Source organism: Heteronotia binoei, chromosome 9 (genome assembly GCF_032191835.1).
Source record: "Heteronotia binoei isolate CCM8104 ecotype False Entrance Well chromosome 9, APGP_CSIRO_Hbin_v1, whole genome shotgun sequence".
NCBI classification, from domain to species: domain Eukaryota; kingdom Metazoa; phylum Chordata; class Lepidosauria; order Squamata; family Gekkonidae; genus Heteronotia; species Heteronotia binoei.
The window spans coordinates 55582732-55605731 of NC_083231.1; the positions used below are offsets into that span (position 1 = coordinate 55582732).

The 23000-nt window shown below is 43.7% G+C and overlaps 1 protein-coding gene across 1 annotated transcript in view; it reads right to left on the bottom strand.

Annotated features, from left to right (window-relative positions):
• Positions 1–324: 324 nt before the first annotated feature.
• The window catches only part of MND1 (meiotic nuclear divisions 1), a 44386-nt gene continuing 21710 nt past the window's right edge, over positions 325–23000 (bottom strand). Inside the window, exons 5-8 of the mRNA XM_060246630.1 lie at positions 17192–17266; positions 16617–16731; positions 1242–1286; positions 325–569 (exon numbers count right to left, since the gene is read on the bottom strand). Coding sequence (XP_060102613.1) covers positions 463–569; positions 1242–1286; positions 16617–16731; positions 17192–17266 — 342 coding nt within the window. The 3' untranslated portion in view covers positions 325–462. The remainder of the gene's footprint in view (positions 570–1241; positions 1287–16616; positions 16732–17191; positions 17267–23000) is intronic.

Consider the following 23000-nt stretch of genomic DNA (forward strand, 5'->3'; position numbering starts at 1 on the left):
AAAGCAACGTCACTCCACTCCAACGCTGTGAAAGCAACGTCACTCCAGAGTCGGAAACGACTGGTGCTTGCACATGGGACTTTTCCTTTCCTCATTTATAATCCCTAAGTGATGTTAAGGATCATCAGACATAATTTCTTCAAATATATTCAGGTACAGTCAAGGTCATAGACCCCTTCCCCTTTTTCTTTTGTCATAGAGCCACAAAAATGAACTTCAAGGATTCCAGCATATTTTACAATCTATGCTACCGACACTTCCCTGCTACTAGCTATCAGTTTGATAGAAGGCTGGGAGAGTCAAGAAAAGAAAGGAAAAACCACATTGAAAATCAACTTCCAGATTTTATTTACCAAAATACAAACAATAGTCAAGTTTTTAGAAAAAGGAAAAGAAATTGCACAATAAAAATAAAGCCACTTGAACAGAACAGCATTCATTTACCATCTTTACCAACCACTTTTAGTCAACATAGTCAAAGTCTTCTGGAATACCAAATGTTTTGTTAATTTTGCTCTCTTCAAATCCAAACTTCCTTTTGGCCCAAGATTTTACTGAAAAGATGTTATCTGTGGGCAAAGTGAAGAAATATGTTCATTATAAAAGAAAAGAGGATTCTGCTTTCAAGAAATAAGGAAAGTATTAAGTGATTCATTCCATTGTTTAAACTACTAGAATTTTTAAAAGTTAAGACTATTGTATTAAAACCCAGACTACACATTATATCCATTTGCCAGTCTCTTTCCACCTCTCCATTGCAAAATCTGGTTACCATGCAATCCTCTCTGTTATATGAAGGGCTTCATTAACACTGTTATATCCCTACTAGGAAGCCTGGTGCTTGCCAGGAATCTCTCCAAACAATGGGGAGGCATCACAAGGCTACTACTACTACATCTTACAGCAGTGGTGGAAAATCAGAAGACAAAGATCAGGACATGGATAAAACTGTGTGTAAATTAGCCTCTAATTAATTAAGCACACTGTCTGCTTTTAAAATAACATATCATGGAACCATTTAATGAGAAAGAATTATTTCATTCTATCTAGTGTTATCCCCCCCCCCCTTCCAATGGTACGTTTCATGAAATACTAAGGCAAGCAATACATTAGTTACCAAACTTGCATCTTAGGCAATCTAAAAATTTAAAAGATTTATAAATTGTTGCTTCTTCCTTTGGATTTGTTTATGCTCAAGAAAGGGGCAAGAATGCTGCTAAAGAATGTAAGCAGAGACACACCAGTCCATCTGTTGGCTGCCTCTTTAGCGACTTTATTTGCTTGTCCTGGAAAAAAAGAAAAAAAATGCAAACAATGATTGGGATGATAATGCCAAAGTGATTAGTTTTCTGAACACACAATGACTCTCATTTTCCTATCAGTTCAGAAATGTTTACTGCTCTTCAGCTAATGTTCAATCAATCCTCATATTTATTTTTATTTACTGTATTTATAGTCTGCCTTTCTTACTGAGACTCAAAGGTTATTGCAGTGTAAATTGGTAACGGCCCATAGGCATAATATAGGTTGATACAATCAATACAAGAAGACACTGAATGAGCAAGGACTCTGCATGAATAGGTGTGATACAGAGTGTGGATATAATTTATTTATTTATTTTATTTTTGATTTATATCCCGCCCTACCCCACCGAAGCGGGCTCAGGGCGGCTTACAATACAGAGATTCTAACAATAGAATTCAAATTTTAAATATAATAGCAATTTACATAGTTAAGAAATTAAAAACATTAAAAAACATTAAAAAACAGTGCATCAGTCCAATGTGCAATCTATACACTTCCTTCAGTATTTTGGTAGTTTGGTGCCGGTCAGTTATAGGCCAACTGGAAGAGGACTGTCTTACAGGCCCTGCGGAATTGTCCAATATCCCGCAGGGCCCTGACCTCTTCCAGTAACTGGTTCCACCAGCAAGGGGCTGTTATTGAGAAGGCCCTGTTCCTAGTTGACTTCAACCGGGCCTCCTTTGGCCTGGGGATTACGAGCAGATTTTGGGAGCCAGATCGCAGTACTCTCTGGGGAACATATGGGAAGAGACGGTCCCAAAGGTAGGCAGGTCCTAGACCACATAGGGCTTTAAAGGTAATAACCAGCACCTTGTACTGGACTCGGTATATTATTGGCAGCCAGTGCAGTCACCGAAGGCCCGGCTGAATGTGCTCCCATCTAGGGAGACCTAATAGCAGCCGAGCAGCGGCGTTCTGCACTAGCTGCAACTTCCGGGTTCGGCACAGGGGCAGCCCCATGTAGAGGGCATTATAGTAATCCAACCTTGAGGTGACCGTTGCATGGATCACTGTTGCTAGATCATCCTGCTCCAGGAAGGGAGCCAACTGCCTCACCTGCCTAAGATGAAAAAATGCGGACTTAGCAGTGGCTGCTACCTGGGCCTCCATAGATAAGGCAGGCTCAAGTAGTTCCCCCAAGCTCTTGACCCTGTGCGCCATTGTCAGTGGCACACCGTCAAGGGCTGGAAGGGGAATTCCCCCCCCTCCAGACCACGGTGACCCAAGCAAAGGACCTCTGTCTTCGCTGGATTTAGTTTCAGCCTACTAAGCCTGAGCCATCTAGCCACGGCTTGTAATGCCCGGTCCAGGTTTTCTGGGACACAGTTGGGCCGTCTGTCCATGAGTAGATAGAGCTGGGTGTCATCAGCGTACTGGTGACAATCCAGCCCATGCCTCCGGGCAATTTGGGCAAGGGGGCGCATGTAAATATTAAATAACATTGGGGAAAGAACTGCCCCCTGAGGCACCCCACAATCCAGCATGTGCCTCTGGGACAGCTCACCCCCAACTGCCACCCTTTGTCCCCGACCATCAAGGAACGAGGAGAGCCACTGTAAGGCCAACCCCTGAATCCCCACGTTGGCGAGACGGCAAGTCAGCAGCCGGTGGTCAACCGTATTGAACACCGCTGATAGGTCCAACAGCACCAGCACCGCCTAGCCGCCTCGATCCAGATGCCACTGGAGGTCATCCATCAGAGCGACCAGCACCATCTCCGTCCCATGACCTGGACGGAAACCGGACTGATGGGGGTCGAAGAATGAAGAAAAATGTCACTATATCAGTAGAAAACAAGGAAATGACAACAGAGGATATGAGCAGCAAACTGAAATGTCCTATAAAACAGTTTTAGATATGCGAAGCAACATTTTGAAGATGAATACTAAAAAGACAAACAATTCAGCTTTGCACCTGCCAGTTCTTATGATTTTCCACAAACCTATATCCAGCCACAGCACAGAAAAATGAAAATAAACAGAAATGGGTTTCTCCAGCACTCATGCCCTAGCATACCTTCCCCCTCTGCCACTGGTACAGAAGACATACTTTGGGGGTTCATCATATACCTTGTGGCAAATGCATCAGAAGATGCAGGAGACATCATTATGAACATTTGAATTCACTTTATGATATATCCACAGAACAGTATTGTTCTAAAAATGAAGGAATTCATATGATTCTCATTCTGTCACCACATAATGACAGATCTAAGATAATGATAAGATGGAAATAGTATTTTACACCTTGCATTAAAACATCCTATAAAAAAACATTTCAAGAATTCACTCATGGGACAGTTCATATTAGAGATAAATGAATTCCTTTCTGGGAGTTTGGATCACCTCACCAGCTGTGAATATGTCGCTGATTTATCAATAATCAGATCAATTGATCTGCAAGCCATTTGTGGGAGTTGGGCACAAGGAGGCACTACACAACTTGCACACATTTCACTTTCAGGCATTTATATTGTCTATTACAGCTAACACTGTCTGCACGATTATTTTCTCTGCAACCTTCATCTGAGTAGACCTGTTTAAAGATGGACCCAGGACGCCAAAACACCCTGGAAAGATCCCACCCCAGCCACAATCCCATATTCCTTGCTGAAAGCAGGGAAGATGATACCAGCACTAACCACTAGGTAATACCATATCATTAGCCTTCTTTCAGCTTTGTGTTTTCAACTCATAATACTAATAAACTTTGCTAATAAAGGCTGCATACTGCAAATCTATGCATGTTTACTTGAGAACAATATCTATGAAAAACATGGGAATAAGTCAAATATACTCTCAGCAAACAAAATCAGGATGCAATCCTTCTTCCTGGGAGCAAGCTCACTGAATCAAAGAGAACTTGCAACTGAGTAGACCTGCTTAGGGGTGCTCTGGAAAGTTAAAACAGTCCTGGAATAGCGCTCATTTCAGGGACCATCATTCTAGCTTCAGGGATGTCATTCCAAGCCTTGGGGACTTGAGAGTGCAGTCCTAGACTGATTTACTCAGAAATGTCCCATTTTACTCCTATGAAGGAGAAATGCAACTCATTCTACTTTTAGAAACTGTGTTTGACCCATTCCCTTGGTTTCTGTGATCTGTTCCTCATTTTATTTGCACATCTACAATGGAGGGAGCAGGTCAATTGTCTTCAGATGGCAGAAAATTCTAAAATTTGTCCCTTTGACCCAATAATGAACTATTTCTGAGATCAGGTCACCTTTGATTACGGTAAGTTTGCCTGCCAAATTCATCTGTGGTAAAGATCACAGTATCCCTCATTAACATGTTATTTTCTCTCTCTGATCTAAACAACTGACTAGGGATGGGCACAGACCTGAACCTGAACTAAAATCTGACCCAGACTTTACCTTGTTTGAGGTTCGGAAAGTTCAGTTTGAAAGTCACATGTTCGGACCAAGAAGTCTCTGAACTTTCTGCCCAGTTCGGAACCTCTTGTGCACTCTTGGCAAAGAAACTCCACCCATGGAGTTTTGCGGTGAAAAGTGGGTATGGGTGGGATATTTCCAGCCATCGAAGGACCAATAGTGACAGTCTCTGAAGCTGACAGGCAAGTCTGATTTCCAATGACAGGCATCGATCTGACTTCCTCAGTATGGGGGGGGGGGATGTATATAATCACTGGAGGTGCATTCCTGTCCTCTGTTTGTGTCTGGTTTTTGCGAGTCTTGTTCTCCTTGCACATGAAAGAATATCTTTTGGTGGACTAAGGTGGGGGGGGGAATTACTGGGGTGGGTGGAGAAACCTGTTGAATCTCCTGGCCTCTATACAAACTGCCAGAGCAAAAGCATCACCTCTCTCTTTTTTCTCCTTTCCTTGCATTCTGAGCTACATTTCTCCCCCCCCCCCCCACCCCCGGTCTTTTTCTTTGTTGTGAGGAGTGGGAAACATGGATAGATTTTTTTTAAAACATGTTTTTGATTTGATTTGGGGGTGGACTGTTCAGAACCTGTGGGTTCTGAAAACTGCCCTTTCTCTGCATGCTGGCTGTGGGGTCCCCTTTCTGCTCCTCTAAAAAGCACTCCGTTTCTTCCTGAGTTGCTTGAGTCTCTGCCTGGGGGGGTATCCTCTCTCTTCTCCCACACAGGCACCCAAACTACCTCCAGATTTCTGGAGGGCTTGGTTAACTGCCCTCTCCCCTGGCTGTGGGGTCCCCTTTCAGCTCCTCAAAAAAGCACCCAATTTCTTCCTACATTGATTGAGTCTCTGCCTGGGGGGTTTCCTTTCTCCTCTCCCTCTTAGGCATCCAAACTATCTACAGATATCTGGGGGACTTGGCTAACTGCCCTCTTCCCTGGCTGTGGGGTACCCTTTCTTGTCCTCCAAAAAAAGTATTCATTCTCCTTTGCCACATATTCCCACACATTCCCTTAGCTAGTCCACCAGTGCCCCCTCCCACAGCTGTGCAGTGAGTCTCAGTTGCCAGGCTTGGTTGTCCCTGTCACCTTCAATGGTAGGATGGAAGGCTTGGCCCCAATCAGTCATGTCACCAGGGCTGGGTGGCTGGTCCCAGGAAAGACAGGTTGCTCACCTGTAACTGTAGATCTTCGAGTGGTCATCTGTGCATTCACACTCATGGGATAGAGCGCCTGTGCCGATCCCCGAATCAGTACCTGAAAAGCCCGGGATTTTTCCGCGCTCACGCCAATGGGCATGCGCAGGCGTCCCAGTACGCATGCTCACCGGCGCCAGCGCGGGGATCCCACCAGTTCCTTCCTGACTGCTGGAAGCTCCTACTGGAGGGAGACCGTCAGCAGTGGGGAAGGAGGGCGGGTAGTGTGAATGCACAGATGACCACTCGAAGATCTACAGTTACAGGTAAGCAACCTGTCTATCTTCTTCGTGGTCTGTGTGCTTCACACTCATGGGAGACTAGCAAGCAAGACAAACCTGGAGGCGGGAAGACGGTCAACCGGAAGAAACAGCTTGCAACACCGCAGTTCCCAACCGAGTCCTCTGCTGAGCATGCACGTCCAGCACGTAGTGCTTCATGAAGGCATGCGGAGAATACCAGGTGGCAGCCTGGCCTACATTGGAACTCTCTCTATGGCTTGTTTCTGTAGGAGGTTGTTCACATCCGCCAGCAGAGGTGGGGAAGGGGGAGTGGTGATCACCACGGATTGGTTCGGAATCTGAGCAAACTCTTATTTTGTAGCCCTCTTGTATGATGGACAAAGCCCACCTGTCTGTAGAGATCAACTCCCAGGCAGGCAGGAAAGGGCGGAGGTGGATAGCTGTTGAGCCAGTAGGGGTGATGACACGTGCCACAGGAAAGTCAAAGGCCCTGCTTCTGAGGGCGAGCACCCTTGGATTTGCCAGTGGCCTGAGAGCCATAGCAGTTCCTGTGTTGCCTGAGTACGATGGTCTGTCAGGCTGGGTGGAGCGAGGTCACCATTGCTGTTCAGGCAAGAACTTTTGGTAAGGCTTCTTGGCCATGGTTTGTGCCACTGCTTCGCCTTGGGAGCCCTGGAGGTGGCCTACACGCCCAGGTTCCTGGAGGTCTTCAGGCTCTTGTCTATTTCCTGCAGTGCACTATCTGTGGTAGTGCTAAAAAGGCCATCCCCCTCAAAGGGCAAGTCCTCAACAAAAGCCCTAGTGTCCTGCTGCAGGGCTGTTGACCGTAGGCAGGAGTGCTGACGAATGCACACAGCGGACGTGATGGCCTTTGCCGACACGTCCACCATGGGCTTTGCTGCAGCCAATTGTTGCTTGGCCACAGCAAAGCCTTCTTTCTGCAGCTTCCTAGCAGCAGCCTTTTTGTCCTCGCTCAGGGAAGAAAGGAGAGGGGTGAGTTGTTCCCATACAGAGTACTGGAATCTAGCCATGCAAGCCGCATAGTTAGATACCTTTACTCCTAGGGCCCCTGCGAAGTAGACCTTTCTTCCCATATTGTCCAGCTTTTTTCCCTTGTCAGGTGGGGATGAGTGGACCTTTCGTGCCTTGGAGGAAGACGAGACGACCACAGAGTTCGGTTTCGGATGGGTGAAAAGGAACTCAGCCCCCGCCTCCTGGACCCTGTACATGTGGTCCAGCCTTCTGGATGATACTAGAGTCAAAGATGGTTTCTTCCAGGGCTCCTTGACTGCCTGCAGAATCACTTTGGTGACCGGCAAAGCAATTGCTGTGGATGTGTCCCTTTGCATAATGTCAAAGACATTATCATCCACAACAGGTTGTGGTTGCATCACAGGCAGGGAGGGGGAGGTTGCCATCCTCTTCACCAGGTTGCCATAGGACTTCAGATCCTCCGATGGCGAAATAGGAAGATCTTCGGCCGTTTGGGAACCTGGTGAAGGCTCCAAAGCACCTTCCTGGGCGTCGGTACCGCTCTCTGAGTCCGATGAAGAAGACTCCCGGTGTACGGAGTGCTCAGAGAGGATTGGCATCGATTCCCGGATCGGCGAGCAGATCGATGTCAATGGTCGCCGACGAGTCTCAGCCGCTGGGGTAGTGCGCCTTTCCGGAGGGATCGATACCGACACCGATGGCCGTCGGGAATGGTGTGTTAGCCTTGACATGCAGATGCCTCTGACTGTTGATCCCACTCTGCAAACTCCCTCGGTGGGTACCACTGGTAAGGAGGGTAGGGATATGGATAGGTGGGCATCCACTGATGCTGCTCCCACAATGGTAGCAGTGGGAAACGTTGTGGTGCCATGGAGGGCTGTAGCTCCCGTCTGCCTCTGGGCTCCATCGGGGTAGACGGGTCCATTGGTGCCAAAGCCTCCACTTCTGAGATTGAACTGCTCCCACTGCGACGCTGCGATCCGGATGACGAGGATCGCTGGGTGAGGTTGATCTCCTGTTCAGACATTGAGAGACGGGGCTGTTGAGTACTGCCTCTCGATGCCGATGGGCTGTGGCATGGGGACACCAGGAGCTTCCTCGACGGAGCAGAGGTCATCGGTGCCAAAACGTCACAAGAAGGCGATGGAGTGCGAGGCCTCTTCCGCTTCCCCTTGGACTTGGCCTTCTTTGGAGCGGATGCTCGGGTCCCCGAGTCATCCTGACGCTTCTTGGCGGGAGTGTCCACTGATCCCTCATGGGATTGTTTTGTGGAGGAGCGGCATTTCGGTCACGATCAGGGTCACATTGGCCAATGTGACCGTCAGGGCCGGGGTGTCTGCCATGGTCGATGCCGATGGGCCTGATGCTGATTTCTGAGGGCAGAGTGCCGACTCAGTTAAAGCTGCCGGAAGCTGCGCCGCCCGGTTCTTCCGCGTTTGCTTGGAGAAGCAGTGACAGTGTGGGCAGGACTCCACGCGGTGCGCTTCACCCAAGCAGAGAAGACACAGGGAATGGCCGTCTGGGGGAGCAATCTTCTTCCCACAAGAGCGGCAGCGTTTGAAAACCCCCCAACGTCTTTCCATAGACACCAATCGCCAAAAAACCCACTCAGAGTCCTCTGAGGGGAAAAAAACTTTTGGGGGAAAACAAATGGGGGGGGGGGGAAAGGCCCCGAAGGGCAGTCCAACAAACACACAAACTTTTTTTTTTACTAACTATCTAACTATCTACTCTAAGAAAACAACAAACGGGCTATATACAACGAATAAAGGCAAAAACCGATATCTCACCGACTGGGGACACGAAAGGTAAACCTCTCCGCGCAGCGGTCAGAAAGGAATTGGCAGAATCCCCGCACTGGCGCCAGTGAGCATGCGTACTGGGACGCCTGCGCATGCCCATTGGCGCCGAGCACGGAAAAATCCCGGGTTTTTCAGGTACCAATTCGGGGATCGGTGCAGGCGCTCTATCCCATGAGTGTGAAGCACAGAGACCACGAAGAAGATGACACAGCCACCTGCAGACATGTGGGTGGTCCCTGGGGAGGTACTCTGATGCCTGTAGGTTAACCAGATCCACACTATAGTGTCTCAAAATGGCACTGGACAACTCCCCCAAAAACAGATTCCTGGAGGCACCTTGCTTGGTGGTCTGCTACTTGGATCCCCCCAAATCTGACATGCATGTAACATGTGGGCCATGTGGAGGGCCACCCCAGGGAGGAATTGTGTGTGTTGAAGGCCTCTAGCTCTAGACCCAGGTCAGTTTTTGTCACTCCTGAACCAGTAGAGGTGACATCCTGTTGAAAAGCATTGCACTGAATGATCTTTTTTAGGAGTCTGTAACTCAGCCCCCCGAAGTCCAATGTGGACCAAACTTGGTGGGTACATTGAGGAGAGTGATCTGGAGACAACCTGCCATTTTGGAGCCTCGAAGCCCTGTGGGGGGCTTTTTAAAAACTGGACCAGTTCGCGAACCAGGCTGCGGTTTGGTTTGCGAACTGGTCCAGTTCTGTTTGTGAACCGAACCAGCATTTTCTGGTGGCTGTGTACCAGACCTACAAATAATGTGAAGAACGAACATTTTATGAAGCAAACAAATGTCTTTCAGCTCTCTTTTACCTCTGTGGAACACATAAAGACTAAGAGATTCCCACGATGAAACTCTGAAAGAGCTGTCGTATTTGTCACGCCCACACAAACCCCTATGTCTTGCCAGTGCTTGCCTAGCATTATTCTTTGGCAGTGGTCAATGCATAGCATAAAGTTTGTCTGTAGGGGATGCTAAGAAATTAAAACATAAAATTTTCACTGTGATATACACACATGAGAAGAATTGGTATAAATTAGTCTGTACCAAATACTTCAGTAATATGAACATTTATAGAGTATATAAGTTTTACAGCTAAGCACTGTGCAACAAAAGATGTCAACATAAAGTGAAATTAGGTTTTGCCCTGTTATGTTCTCTATGGCATAAAAACAACTTTAGAGAATCTTTCTACAACTAAAACCCCTTCCCCCCCAAAAAAGTACTGCTAACGTTTTATGAGTTTCCAAGTGGGCAGAAAATAAACTCACATTTTTAGCAGGCCATGACAACATAAATGCCTTGAGTGAACTGCTTTTCGTCATATGCAAAGAGAACTGAAGCCATTCTACTGCAAAAATATTTGAGAAGATTCTGCACCCAAAATATCCAGGCAGAAAAGCATTCTTAAAGTAAAAGTTTCACAGGAAGGGTTTGGCGTACCCTGAGGATGAAGCTTTAAAGAAAATTATGGAATATATTGGGAGTCTAGTCAGTGCACTAATAGACACTGGAGTTTTAATTACGTTCACACAGTTGCCACTTTAGAGGTATGGTTGTGTCTAGTCATGCTTAAAACAGTAAACCCCAATATTGTTTTCACAAGCAATGCTATTAATAAAACAATTTTGCAGAACACAAAACATTCTAGTTTACAAAAATATAAAGTTGATAAGTTATTTACACGATGAACAGCAGAAAGTAAAAGTATGAGTCCAGTGGCACCTTTAAGACTAACGATGTTTTATCTCCGTTTGGTCCTTGAATCTGTTAAACATCATTATGCTGTATGCTAATTTCATGCTCATTCTCTACCTATATGTATGGACTGGTAATTTCCATTGCATTGTATCTGAAGACATGTGCATGCACATGAAAGCTTATATTTTGAATAAAACTTTGTTGGTGCCACTCAAACTTTGTTCTGCTGCTTCAGACCAACATGGCGACCCACCTGAATCTATCTTCTGCAAAAAGTAAAACACTAAAAAGATGGGTTAAAACATTTTCTCTCCAGTTGTAGCATGGCTGAATATACACATTATTCGCTTAATATAGCTTTAGAGCTGTTCAAATGTATTCAATGTGATGCTAGTCATTGACATTTTATTTATTTATTTATGCACTGAACTTATATCCTGCTCCTTTCTCCAAAAAGCAGGGCTCAAGGTGGCTTCCAACAATTAAATATACAGTAAAATCAGTATTTCAGTTTTAAAATCCAGTATTACAAATTAAAACCTAACTAATCAACTGCTATGTTGGAAGTTGCCTAACGATCTATCACAGGTGGGATAGAGGTGGGAAGGGAAAGGTAGCGGTGGCGGGGGGAGGGGTGGGGGGAGGCCTCTAGAATATCTCTAGCATTTTAATGCATATATTTGATATAGCTACAAAGTACCTTTTTAAATTAATGTGTCTACATCATTTTACTGCCTATAAGATGTTTAGGGTGTACCTCCTTTTCCTACTGAAAAGTGTTCTCTTCCATGCATAAAACTCTGTACCAGTTTCTAGTACTAACATTGCATGGTAAATGGAAACGTCTTACCTTTTAAAATCATTACAACATTTACCAAGTAAGATAATTTAACAGAAGTATAAATAATATGTTTCAAACCTATGTATTAGAAAGACAGGAATACTGTCTAGATTTTTAGAATCTTTTCACTGTCATAACTGCAGAACCAGCAGCCTGATATCTAGAAGAGACCACTGTATTTTCAGAGCTAGTGCCTTGTCTGTCTCCAAACCTGTCTGTAAGCTAATGTAATGTCTAATTTCTATACAGAATCCAAAACAATAGGAAACAAATACGAACTTGTAAGTATTATTCTAAGGCTTGCAGTCTGGGCAGGAAGACTTGAAGCAAAGGAGGATATACATAGCCTGATATTGTTAGAAAGTCTGCCTCTAATTTAAAAAAAAAAATCTTTAAAAGAACTATGATGGAAGCCAACGCTGTCTCTATATTTTTTCAGGCCTCAGGATGGTTAGTTTGGTGGGATGTAGTACGAAGTTACTTGTGGGAAGAGAAACTGAAAGAGCCTTTGTAAAGTTCAGAAGGAGGAAGTTCTGGTTTTAAGCAGTAACCCATAAGCAATGCTATAACAACATTTCACAGTATTTTTTTAAATGTTCCAAAGTGGAAATATTTCAATCCATTTCCCAGGTTGGTGCATAAAAAAACAAAACAAAACCCCAATGGCTATGAAGAGAAAAGCTGAACAATATCATTGGTTAGTACCAAGAAACGATAGAACTTCCAGTCCAAAGTGACTTTACTGTCCTGTGCTGAAGATTTTACAAACAGATTTTTTGCATGTTCCCATTTGAATTTCCAGTATGAAACATTCAAACACTTTGGGCTAAATTCAGATTGAATGTAGCAATTTTTAACAATTCCCCCTCCCACTACAGACCCACCTCATGGTCTCCTATCTTCCAGGACCATTTGTGGACATTAGTGGGCTGCACTGGAAGTGGGGATGCAGCAAAGTTTTGTTTTGTTTACAGAACATTGAATCTGGATTATCTTTAGCATGTTATCTTTTAAGACCAGTTGCAGTGAAATGGTATCAAATGAAGACTTCTGAAAAACAGGAACCTCAAACTCTTGACCTTGAGAAAAGAAACAGCAGCTAAATTTACAAAACAAGAAGTAGCCTGGACCAGTATGAGCCATCAGGCTGCAGGCATCAAGCACAATTGGATGAAATTAGTACAACCAACATTAATTAGAAGGTATCCTGAATGACTTCTCAGATGGGCACCTTTAAAACAATACATGGCAAATTCATTTTACCAACAAAAACATTTTTGTTGCAATGACTTTTCTCTAACCCTATTTCCTAACCCTCCTTACCTGTAAAACGTTCCACAGCAAAAGCCACTCCTGCTTACGGCTCCTTATTGCTTCAAACTGCACTCAGCCACCCCCCCCCCTCCAATACCAATCAGAAGGCTTTTGAGTTAACTTTTAACTTCAACCATCTCTCTTTTGGCCTGGGAAGAATTCAACCTTTTGTTTCTTTTATTTTCTGGCTCTATATGAGGTAGTTGTATCATCATTCCACTTGTTCTCAGGTTTGGATCATGTCCTTGAGAGTCTAGTTCACTTGCTGTCCCCAGTCCTGCCTCATATATTTTTCCTCTTGAAATCTCCTTTGGATTATTGCCTAAATTACTGCCTGGATTCATGACTGATTCCCTCATCAAGTGTTCTCTTCTGTCAATTTCTATAGATCCAAGATTTTCTTTGCTCACTGGATAGCTCAATGCTTGTAAGCCACCCCAACGCTGAAAAAGGATATCCCTCCTCCAACTGTCCATTCTCATAGACTGCATGAGTATTTTTATACAGCACTGTCTTTGTTTCATATAAAACAAAACAGATTATAATCTATTCTAATCCTAACATAACATTAAAGCTACCACAGTACAGAATCTCCCAATCTATACTACAAGAGCCTCTAGAGTCTTTCCATTATTTTATTGATGTGTGCACATGCAGGCAACAGTGAGAAGTGAGAGTACAATTGTACATACATTCTGTTGTGCCAAGCACATGTTTTGCAAATATGCTGTACCTATGAACAACAATGAACGTTGTATATTTGTGGAAGTTAGGTAAAGTACTAAAATTTCAGCTGGAAAGCACCAAATCGACTTAGTATGTAGTATGGTTCCTTCACATGAAAACATGAAGCTGCCTTTATACTAAATCAGTCCCAGGCCCATAGCTATGGGAGGACTTGGGAAGGCCAGGCTGCTCCGCCTAACCCCCCCTTCCACCTGTATGGCCCCTCGTTTCCCTGCCACTCTCGCCACCGCCCTCCCTGCTGCACACTGGCCACCACCGCTCTGCCCGTGCTCTTGCTTCCCCCTTTCTTGCCACCCCTGCTCTTCCCGCCGCTTTCGCTGCCCTGTTTTCACCTCCCCCATTCTTGCCACCCTCTTTTTGCCTGCCCCGCACTGCCCACTGCCCTGCTCTCCCCGTCACTCTCACTGCCCTGTTTTTGCCTGCCTCACTCTCACTGCCCCATTTTCGTCTGCCTCACTCTCACCGCCGCTCTCAATGCCCCGTTTTTGCCTCCCCCGCTCTCCCCACCACTCTCGCTGCTCCATTTTCACCTCCTCGCTGCTCTTACTGATCTGTTTTCATCGCCCCCGCTCTCCCTGCTGCTCTCCCCACCCTTGCTGCCACCACAATTGTCTTTTATTTTTTTTAAGTGTGTGATGTCATTTTGGGCCCTAGGGTCCCTCCACCTAAATTTTTATTCCCTGCCCCCCCCTCCACCTAAAATTTTCTGGCTATGGGTCTGAGTCAGACCACTGGTCCATTAAGGCCAATATTATTTACTCAGACTGGCAGGGGCTCTCCAGGGTTTCAGGAGAAGGCTTTCACACCAGCTACTTACATGGTCCATTACCTTGACATTGGGAATTGGACCTTGGACCTTCTGTATGCAAAGCAGGTGCTCTACCACTGAGCCACAGCTTTCTCACCCATTCTAAAATCTATGCCAGATTCAGAACCAAAGTAGTCAAGTTCTGTTACACAAATAGATTAGTCAAACTTGGCAAAATATATTCAAATGTTTGTAAAATGCTGTACTTTTGGAAAATAGAAAAAAAGGTAGTCCCCTGTGCAAGCACCAGTCGTTTCTGACTCTGGGGTAACGTCGCTTTTACTACGTTTTCATGGCAGACTTTTTATGGGGTGGTTTGCTACTGCCTTTTGGGAAAATATATAGATCACCAAAAACCTTGACCCAATGACTATTGGAACTCCTAATCTGGCTTCAATAATTTTAACAGGGTCTATCTATAGGAACTTAAATGCTGCAGCTGCATGAGACAATAGACTTTTTAAAAACCAGTAAAAAAAGTCTGATACTCTTTGGAAATTAAATCCTGTGATGCTGTACACTTGGACTCCGGAGAGGCAGCACAGAAGGCTCCTAAATAAATAGGCTGTGCAGTGGATCGCAGAAAATTCAATGCCTATATCAGCATCCATTCAACTGCCGAGTTGCTTTGGACAGGATCAAGGGAAAAAGGCTCTCAGCTCAGGAAGCAAAGCCAGCTGTGTTGTTTATTTTTCTAATGTGAGATCCTCAAGAGAAGCTACTCTGCCCATGTTGTTTTATTGTCCATACAAAAAATCTGAGAGGGGGCTACACTGAAATGATTGGGAGATGCTGTAAGAAAAGAAAATGTGCAAAAAACAAGCCACAGATTTACAGTACATCTTCAACTGCTGACTGTGGAGCCGAGCAATAAGCAAAAGCTCTTTTATTAAACAAAACCCCCCAAAGAGGTCAACAGTGTGCAAGCACTGCCTGGCAGTACAACTAAGCCTGGTGCACAGTTGTAGACAATGTATTTGTGTGGAGTTGACAGAAATCTTTTGTTACTTAGTCCTGACAAACCCTATCAGACACTTTTTGGAGAGACAGTACTTATGTACTGATGAGATCTGACAGTCTGACCTTTCCATAAGGGACAGGGAAGCCTGCACTGATGGGACTTGACAGACTTTTCTAAAAAAAAAGAAAGGCTAACAAAGAACTAATGTTTTAACAATGCAGCTCTACAGAAGAGGCACAGCTCTACAGTAGTCTTTTCTTAAAATCTGCATCATTCTTGAGTGTAAAGGCACCTAAAACACTGTTGATACATTTCCTTCATTTTGCAGAAAGCCTTCCAGTGGGGTCAAAATGAAGCTTATGTAATTAATGCATACAACTAAATTGTTGCAAGGATTTAACTGGAGACACAAATAGCAACAGTTACCAAAATCAGTCTTCTGTAAAGGCTTTTTGCGACCCCAAATGACAACATATAGGAAGCAGTTCTCATTCAAAACAAAAGTACAGGTGCACTCTAGATCAAATCACAATGCATTTTAGAATGGGTGCCTCATATACTTTGTGCATCTCCAGAAGTTAAAAGAGCAGGTATTTAGTTGACTATACCATCCCATGGTGCGGTAGCTACCATAAATACCTAACTTCTGAGAGCAAAAATTTATTATTTTAGTAAATGTCACTGGTGTATCTGGATTCTGATCAAGACAGACAGGCCTATATTACAAAGGAAAAAAATGGACAGCCAGTTACACGAGGCTGCTACCAGAATGAAGCTTTAAGAAGTGTGTTGGAGAGCAAACTCTGCTTTGACCGACAGTATAATTGGCTAAACAACCAATTATACTAAATCTGTAGCATTCCTAATCAGTTGTGCAATTATTATTATTAGCTGTTAAATATATTCCATCCTTCTCAGGAATTCAGAAGCTAAATTTCAGCTTCTTAACAACCCTGGGAAAGACACTAGGTTGAAACATAATGAATAGCCAAGGCAACCCAGTGACTTCCCTAGATTAGGGGAGGGAGAACAGATCTTTTATCTAAATTCAGAACTCTAACCACTTCATCAACCTGGGTCAGGAATATTTAGTATTTTCATACACTTCAAAAGTTAATGCTGATTCATAACACCAATAAGGTGGTAGGTCAGTCTTCCAGTCATCAGATATTCTGCAATCCACTGCAATTAACTAAGTTTTTAAAAAAGTGGCCTTATCTGTGCAACACCTCTACTACGCTCATTTTCAGTAGTTACGTGTGGACCAAAGAATGCTCTGTGAACATACAGCAAGCTAAAATAATTTTGGACAAACTTACGGATGTCTTCAACAACATCTGGATCACATTCTTTGTATATTTCTATTTCTGACTTCAGTTGGTCTTTCTTCTGTCGAAGTGCAGCAAGTTCCTTTGTTAGTGCAGCACGTTCTGCCTAGGATCATATTTTGAAGAATCCCCTCAAATTAAGCATTATTATTTAAATGGTAGCAACTTAAATGCTAAATGGCACAGTTACAATATACTTTTAATGTGCAGTATCAGAAGTGTAGTTACAGATACTGATACAACAGGAATTGAGTATACAAGGGATCATATAGATGGGGTAAACAAGTAGTTTGTTCCAGTATTATAATGACCCTAAACAGTTGCACTGAATATTTACAAGAGACAGCAAGTTATTATTCCTGCATAATTGTTGGCAATGTGGTGGTACAAAAGTATTCTACCCCCAGAACTTGATTTCAAGTGCAAACAAACCCCAGACCAGTTTCAACAGGCCTTTATGTTGCTTCCCTCACTCTTGAGAATATACCTCACCAACACACCTTCAACTGTTTACATTCAGAAATTTTCAGATTATAGCTCTTTGTGAAAATTTATTAAGTACTTACAGTATCTTGGCGCCCAATTTTTGATTTCTCAATGTTTTCTTGTAAACTTTCTTTCTTCTGGCTATATTCTGATAACTGAAAGAAGAGAAGAACACTTTGTCATTGCACTGGACTTCACCCTAATAATTTTTCATCTTAAGAAATTTATGTAGTTCTAAACAGACCTGCTCTTCTACAATTAAGCAAGACCTGACCAAGATGTGATTGTTCCAAAAACTCTTTCTCTGTTCACAATCTCTGGAACTCGTTTGTACAAGCACCCTGAGCGAAAGATCACTAACATTAAGTATGTTAACTTCTTGTGCACATAAACACAAAAACAAGAAAAATTCAACAGCTGCTTTGCAGAAAGATGCATTTCTACAAGTATAATACATATTTTCCTGTAACATTTAAATGGGAGAAATGCACCCAAAGGCCTCAGGCATTTATCCATCAATTTTAGAATGCACACTGCCTCTTCAAATGCAAAATACCTATAGGTCAACATACTGTTGAAATATAGGCTTTGTTCTCACAGGCAGCCCCAAATGGGGCAAGTGTGTTCCTGGGCTGATTGTAGATTGCAGGTACAAGGCTCACATGAGCCCTGCAAACTTAAACTAACAGTCCATTAGTCTACATGCACACAAACACACATGCCTTCTACTGAATCAGACATTGGTTCATCTAGGTCAGTACTATCTACTAAGACCAGCAACAGCTCTTCAGGTTCTCTGGCAGAGGTTTTTCACATCACCTATCACTAGATTCTTTTAGCTGGAGATGTTGAAGATTGAATCCAGGACCTCCTGCATGCTAAGGAGTTCTACCACTGAGCCACAGCCCCTCCTCTCTAGCATCCTGTTCCCAACTAGATGCCCCAAAGACCCACAGCAAGGTAGAGGCTGAAGTGGGCACTTGGGGAACAATTGTATCTACTGTTCCCTCTAAGTTAGTTAGTGTGAGGTAGCTTGCAGTTTTTTAGCCTCCAGCTCACACATTTTTGTCTCAGCTCAGGAAGGAAGCTCCAGAACAAACTAATTTATGGTAGCCAAATCATTCACTCACTTTAATGCCAGTAACTCACAAAATACAATTTTTGCCCACAAGACTCCACAGCTTAGAGGGAGTATTGACTGTGTCTATTTTACATGTGCTCTCCCAGTTACAGATGTTCTTTCATTCATGAACACATATACCAACCAACCATATGAGCTGTGAAATCCTACAAAGACATCTGAATGCCATTTGGATCCCACTTTTCTCCAATGGTGGACCATTCAAGATGATCCTCAACCCTGCATATATTCTGTGTGATCACTAAACTTTACCAGATAAAGATCTTTCAGACTGATTTCGCACTAGGGCTTATTCTGAGTGGAAAGCCCCTTTGATCCTGGCGCTTCTCTCCGTTTTTGCACAAGTTGCCCTGGAACTGCAAGTTGCCAAGCCATTCTCCCCCGGTAAGCAAAAACTGCTCAGAAGAAGATCCTGCTTGCTGCAGAAGAGCACCACGGCAACTCACAGCTCCAGGGCAACTTGTGCAAAAACAGAGTGGAACCCTGGGAGCAAAAGGGCTCTCCACCCAGCACAAGCCTCATGCAAAAGCCTCAGTCTCAATGTCAAGTCACATTCAGCTCTTCTGCCTTCAGATTGCCAATCTTATGCCCTGCAAAAGAAGTCAGATCAATAGTATGTCCAGCTACATGTACAGGTGTACAGGCCTCAGTGCTAAGACCATGTTGTAACAGCAGCCATGAAATCCTAAGCTCCTCCCGGAAGCACAGCCACAGCATGGATGTTGAAGTTCCCAAAACTACCAGCCTGGAGACCTGCAACACCAATGTCAAGGCCAGTCCAGTCAGTTCAAGTAAGGCAACACTGTGGCAGCCGGATAGCCACAACAACCAAGAGTATTTATTTATTTGGAATTTTAGGCCACCCTCCCTTGCACAGCAGAGCTCAGGGAACATTACATCAATTATTATAAACAATTAGTATGCAATAGTTAAAACCATTAAAAACATAGAACAATTAATTAAACATACAACAACAAGATGGTGATCAACACAATTAGAAAATCCCTGAATTAACTATTCGTATGGCTGCTCAACAGGATCCAAAACCTGAGCTAGTGGACCAGTTGCAATCAACAAGTAAATGACAGCACTGTATGCTCTTTGAGGTGTCCCAGTGAGGACATGCGCTGCTGCATTTTGTACCAACTGCAATTTCAAGAGCAGTCCCACATAGCGTGAGTTACAGTAATCCAGTCTGGAGGTGATAGTTACATGGATCACTGTGGACAAATCATGGGGACAGAGATAGAGAACCATTGCTTGACCTGCCAAAGATGGTAAAATGCTGATCTGGCAACATTTGTGACTTGGGCCTCCATTAAACACAGGTCATCCAAGATGATGCCCAGGCTCCTCACCGTTACTGTTGGGAATCAATGATACCCTGCCAAGGTAGGGAGCTGGATTCCCAACTCCCCACTCGTTTCCCCTCTAAGCTGAGTTAGTTTGAGCTAGCTCACAGTTTTTTAGTCCCTGGATCACACATTTTTGTCTTAGCTCAGGAAATACAGCCTCAGAGCAAACCAATTAATGCAGTAGCTCACAACTATAACGCCAGTAGCTCACAAAGTAGAATTTTTGCTCATAAGACTCCACAGCTTAGAGGGAGCATTGCTCCCCACCCCCATGGCTCAGGACCTCCATCTTTGAAGGATTTCAGTCATTTCTGCCTTAACCAACCAGCAAAGGCTTCCAAAGCCCTGGCCAGAACATCTGCGGTGGCTTCCAACCAGCTGTCCATCAGTAGATAAAGCTGGGTGCCATCAATGTACTGGTGACAACCCAGTCCAACCCCCCGAAACAAGCGGGCAAGGGGGCACATATAGATGTTAAATAACATAGGAGGGAGGACTGACCCTTGTAGGACACCTTATACCAAAGGGTAACGTGGTGATACCCCCTTCTGAAGGACCACCCTCTGTCCCTGACCATGGTGAAAAGAGACAAGACACTGCAAGGCAGTCTCTTATATCCCCATATTGGTGAGGTGGTGGGCTATAAGATCCTAATTGACTGTGTCAAATGCTGTTGTCAAATCAACAAGTAACAGCAGTGCTGACCTGTCTCAGTCCAGGTTTCTCTGGAGGTCATCTCTGAGGGTGACCAGTGCCACCTGTGTCCCATAGCTAGGGTGGAAGCTGGACTGGAATGGGTCTAGGACAGAACATCTAACTAATAAATAAGTGAATGATGAGCAATTTGATTGGTCAGGGAGACAGAATCTCTGTGGCAGGATCATCTCTCATATCCATTGGTGATCATACTTGATTGCAGTAAAAACACAACATATTTGGATCTATATCATGAATCAATGTGACAGCACAAACACACTTGTAGTATTGCAAACAGAAGTCACCAAGCAGGTCAAATAATTTTCCCATCACTCTTGAAAACATCTGTTGACTATCCATTCTTATGATATCACCTGTTCTTCTTAAACTTTATGAAAATCAAACATTTATTTTGGCAGCCTTCCGTCCTGCCCCCCCCCCCCCAATATATCATCTTTAGTCTTTTCAACTCCTAATTTACTATTAAAATATTTAGCTTTAAAAAAAATATACTTAATAATAAGCTTGTAACACTATAACTTATGCATGTTTATTTAGAAGTCAGTCCCATTGTACAAAAACAACTCACTAAGAAAAAACAGGTTTGGCTAAACATGCCTCATGTGCTCCTAAGTTGCCCAGCTGAGCCATTAGCATCATACCATGCCTATACTGCCTAGTCTATCTTACACTGTGTTGCTAAGGCCTCTGAAAGTCTGCTTACACAGTATTTTTCATATTCAGTCTTCCAACACAAAAGTGAAAACAGTTCACAACATATCACTCAACCTACACTGCTAAGATTCTGTTGACTCACTGGCAAGTACTTACAACTCCCTACCAAGACACATGACCTTTTATGGTAAAGGCATTCAAAAAGGGATATCTTTTACAGAGCTGCTTTCTTCTCTTTCAGTCAAAGAAAGAAATATCCTTTGTGAATCCTAGCCTTACAGAGCCCAATGATGTTTAAGTATTTTAACCAAAAACAATCAATAACCTTATAAACTTGAGTGGCATAACAGAAAGGTACCTCTAGAACACCTTGCAATGCCAAAAATTCATGCTTGGAACTACGTTCTAATGAAATTATTGGTCCTTTGGGTTTTCAAAGCCTTGGTGCGTTGGGAGTTAAACTACCACCCTTTGGCCATCTACAGGGCAGTAACTTCCCTCTCTGGGCTGTGTTCTGTTGTCCAATGACTTGATTTGAGATTCCTTGGGCCTTAAGGAATTGTCAGGAGGCACATAAAGCAACTCTCCTGTGAAATCTAAGGCCTTCTTGTATAAATTAAACAGATGGAAATAGTCCTAAGGACTATATGCAAGGTGCTCTGAGCTCTTTAAAAGAAAGAGAGGGTGGGGGGAGGGAGAGAAACAGAGAGAGCAGCTTCCAATGGATTAATTCCACTTTTCCCAGGAATTAGAAGACTTACCTTGATTAAGGGCAGCCTTCTGAGATGGGAGAAATCTCCTTGTACCAGAAGAAGGAACCCACAAGATCAACAACAGGGCACTCCTAGTATAAATGAATGAACTTTTGTCCTATTGTCAGCCCTATTCATAGTTTGTCTTTGCAAGACTACTGTATGAGTTATGCTTCTGAGAAAAGGGGTCTGACCTTATTTAAAAAACTGTCAGGTATAACATTTTGGGAAAACAATTTTTTTTTAAAAATGCATTTAAAAAGATAAATGCATTGGGAAATTAATAGAAGTCCCCATGCTTTGTAGAGTTGATAGGAAATGGCTTCATTGTTTTTCAGTGGGTGTGTTTATGATCATCATGCTGGTTATGCAGAAACACTTTTATCTAAGCACAGGCTAGAAAAGTACTCTAAAAGAAGTCACTGAAAACCTTTTGATTTATAAGTCTCCTAACAGTTTTTCAAATATGACATAGAGATATACTGAAATTTAAATTAAACACATTATGAAATAGCACAGGAAAGCCCTAACCATCAGACAACCTCTGCGTCACTGCTCACTTCTTTAGACACAGCTGTCATGAAAGCTCACACCCTGCCACAAATTTTGTTAATCTTTAAGGTGCTACTGGACTTTTGCCCTTTTCTACTGCCTTTTTTGACACTCAAAGATTTCCCAAATTAACCTCAGAGAAATGTGATTGAGAATGACCCTTGGCACTTATCGTGAGGGGTCCTTCTCCTAAGAGGATAGGAGTACATCTTGGGTGTTTCCCACCATCCAATCAGGGAGGCAGGTATCTTAAAGTCTTCCTCTTCCTGTGGTTGTGGGAACCACCCCTTGCTCAGTTTGGATGACTTTGAGAAGCAGTAAAAGAACTGTCATATAGAACCACTCAGAAAAAACTAACGATAAGCCAACTAGTAAACAGATAACCCAGGGGACTGACTACCAACATTAATGTTGGAAATAGGTAACAGTACCTGGTACAGTAAGCATTAGAATACGTGCAAAGAGAGAGAGAAGTATTTTCAACAGATAGGGCAATAGAAGGGAGGGCAAGATGTCCTCCTATCCTCTTAGGAGAAGGACCCTTCATGGTAAGTGCCAAGGGTCGTTCTCCATAAGAGGCGGAGGATATCTTGGGTGCTCCCAGAGCAGTATGTTAGTTGGGGGGGGGGGGGGGAATTGCCCTATTCAGGCAGTACGTGCTGCAAGATTCGTCTACCAAATGCTGCATCTGCCGAGGCATATGCATTCAATTTGTAGA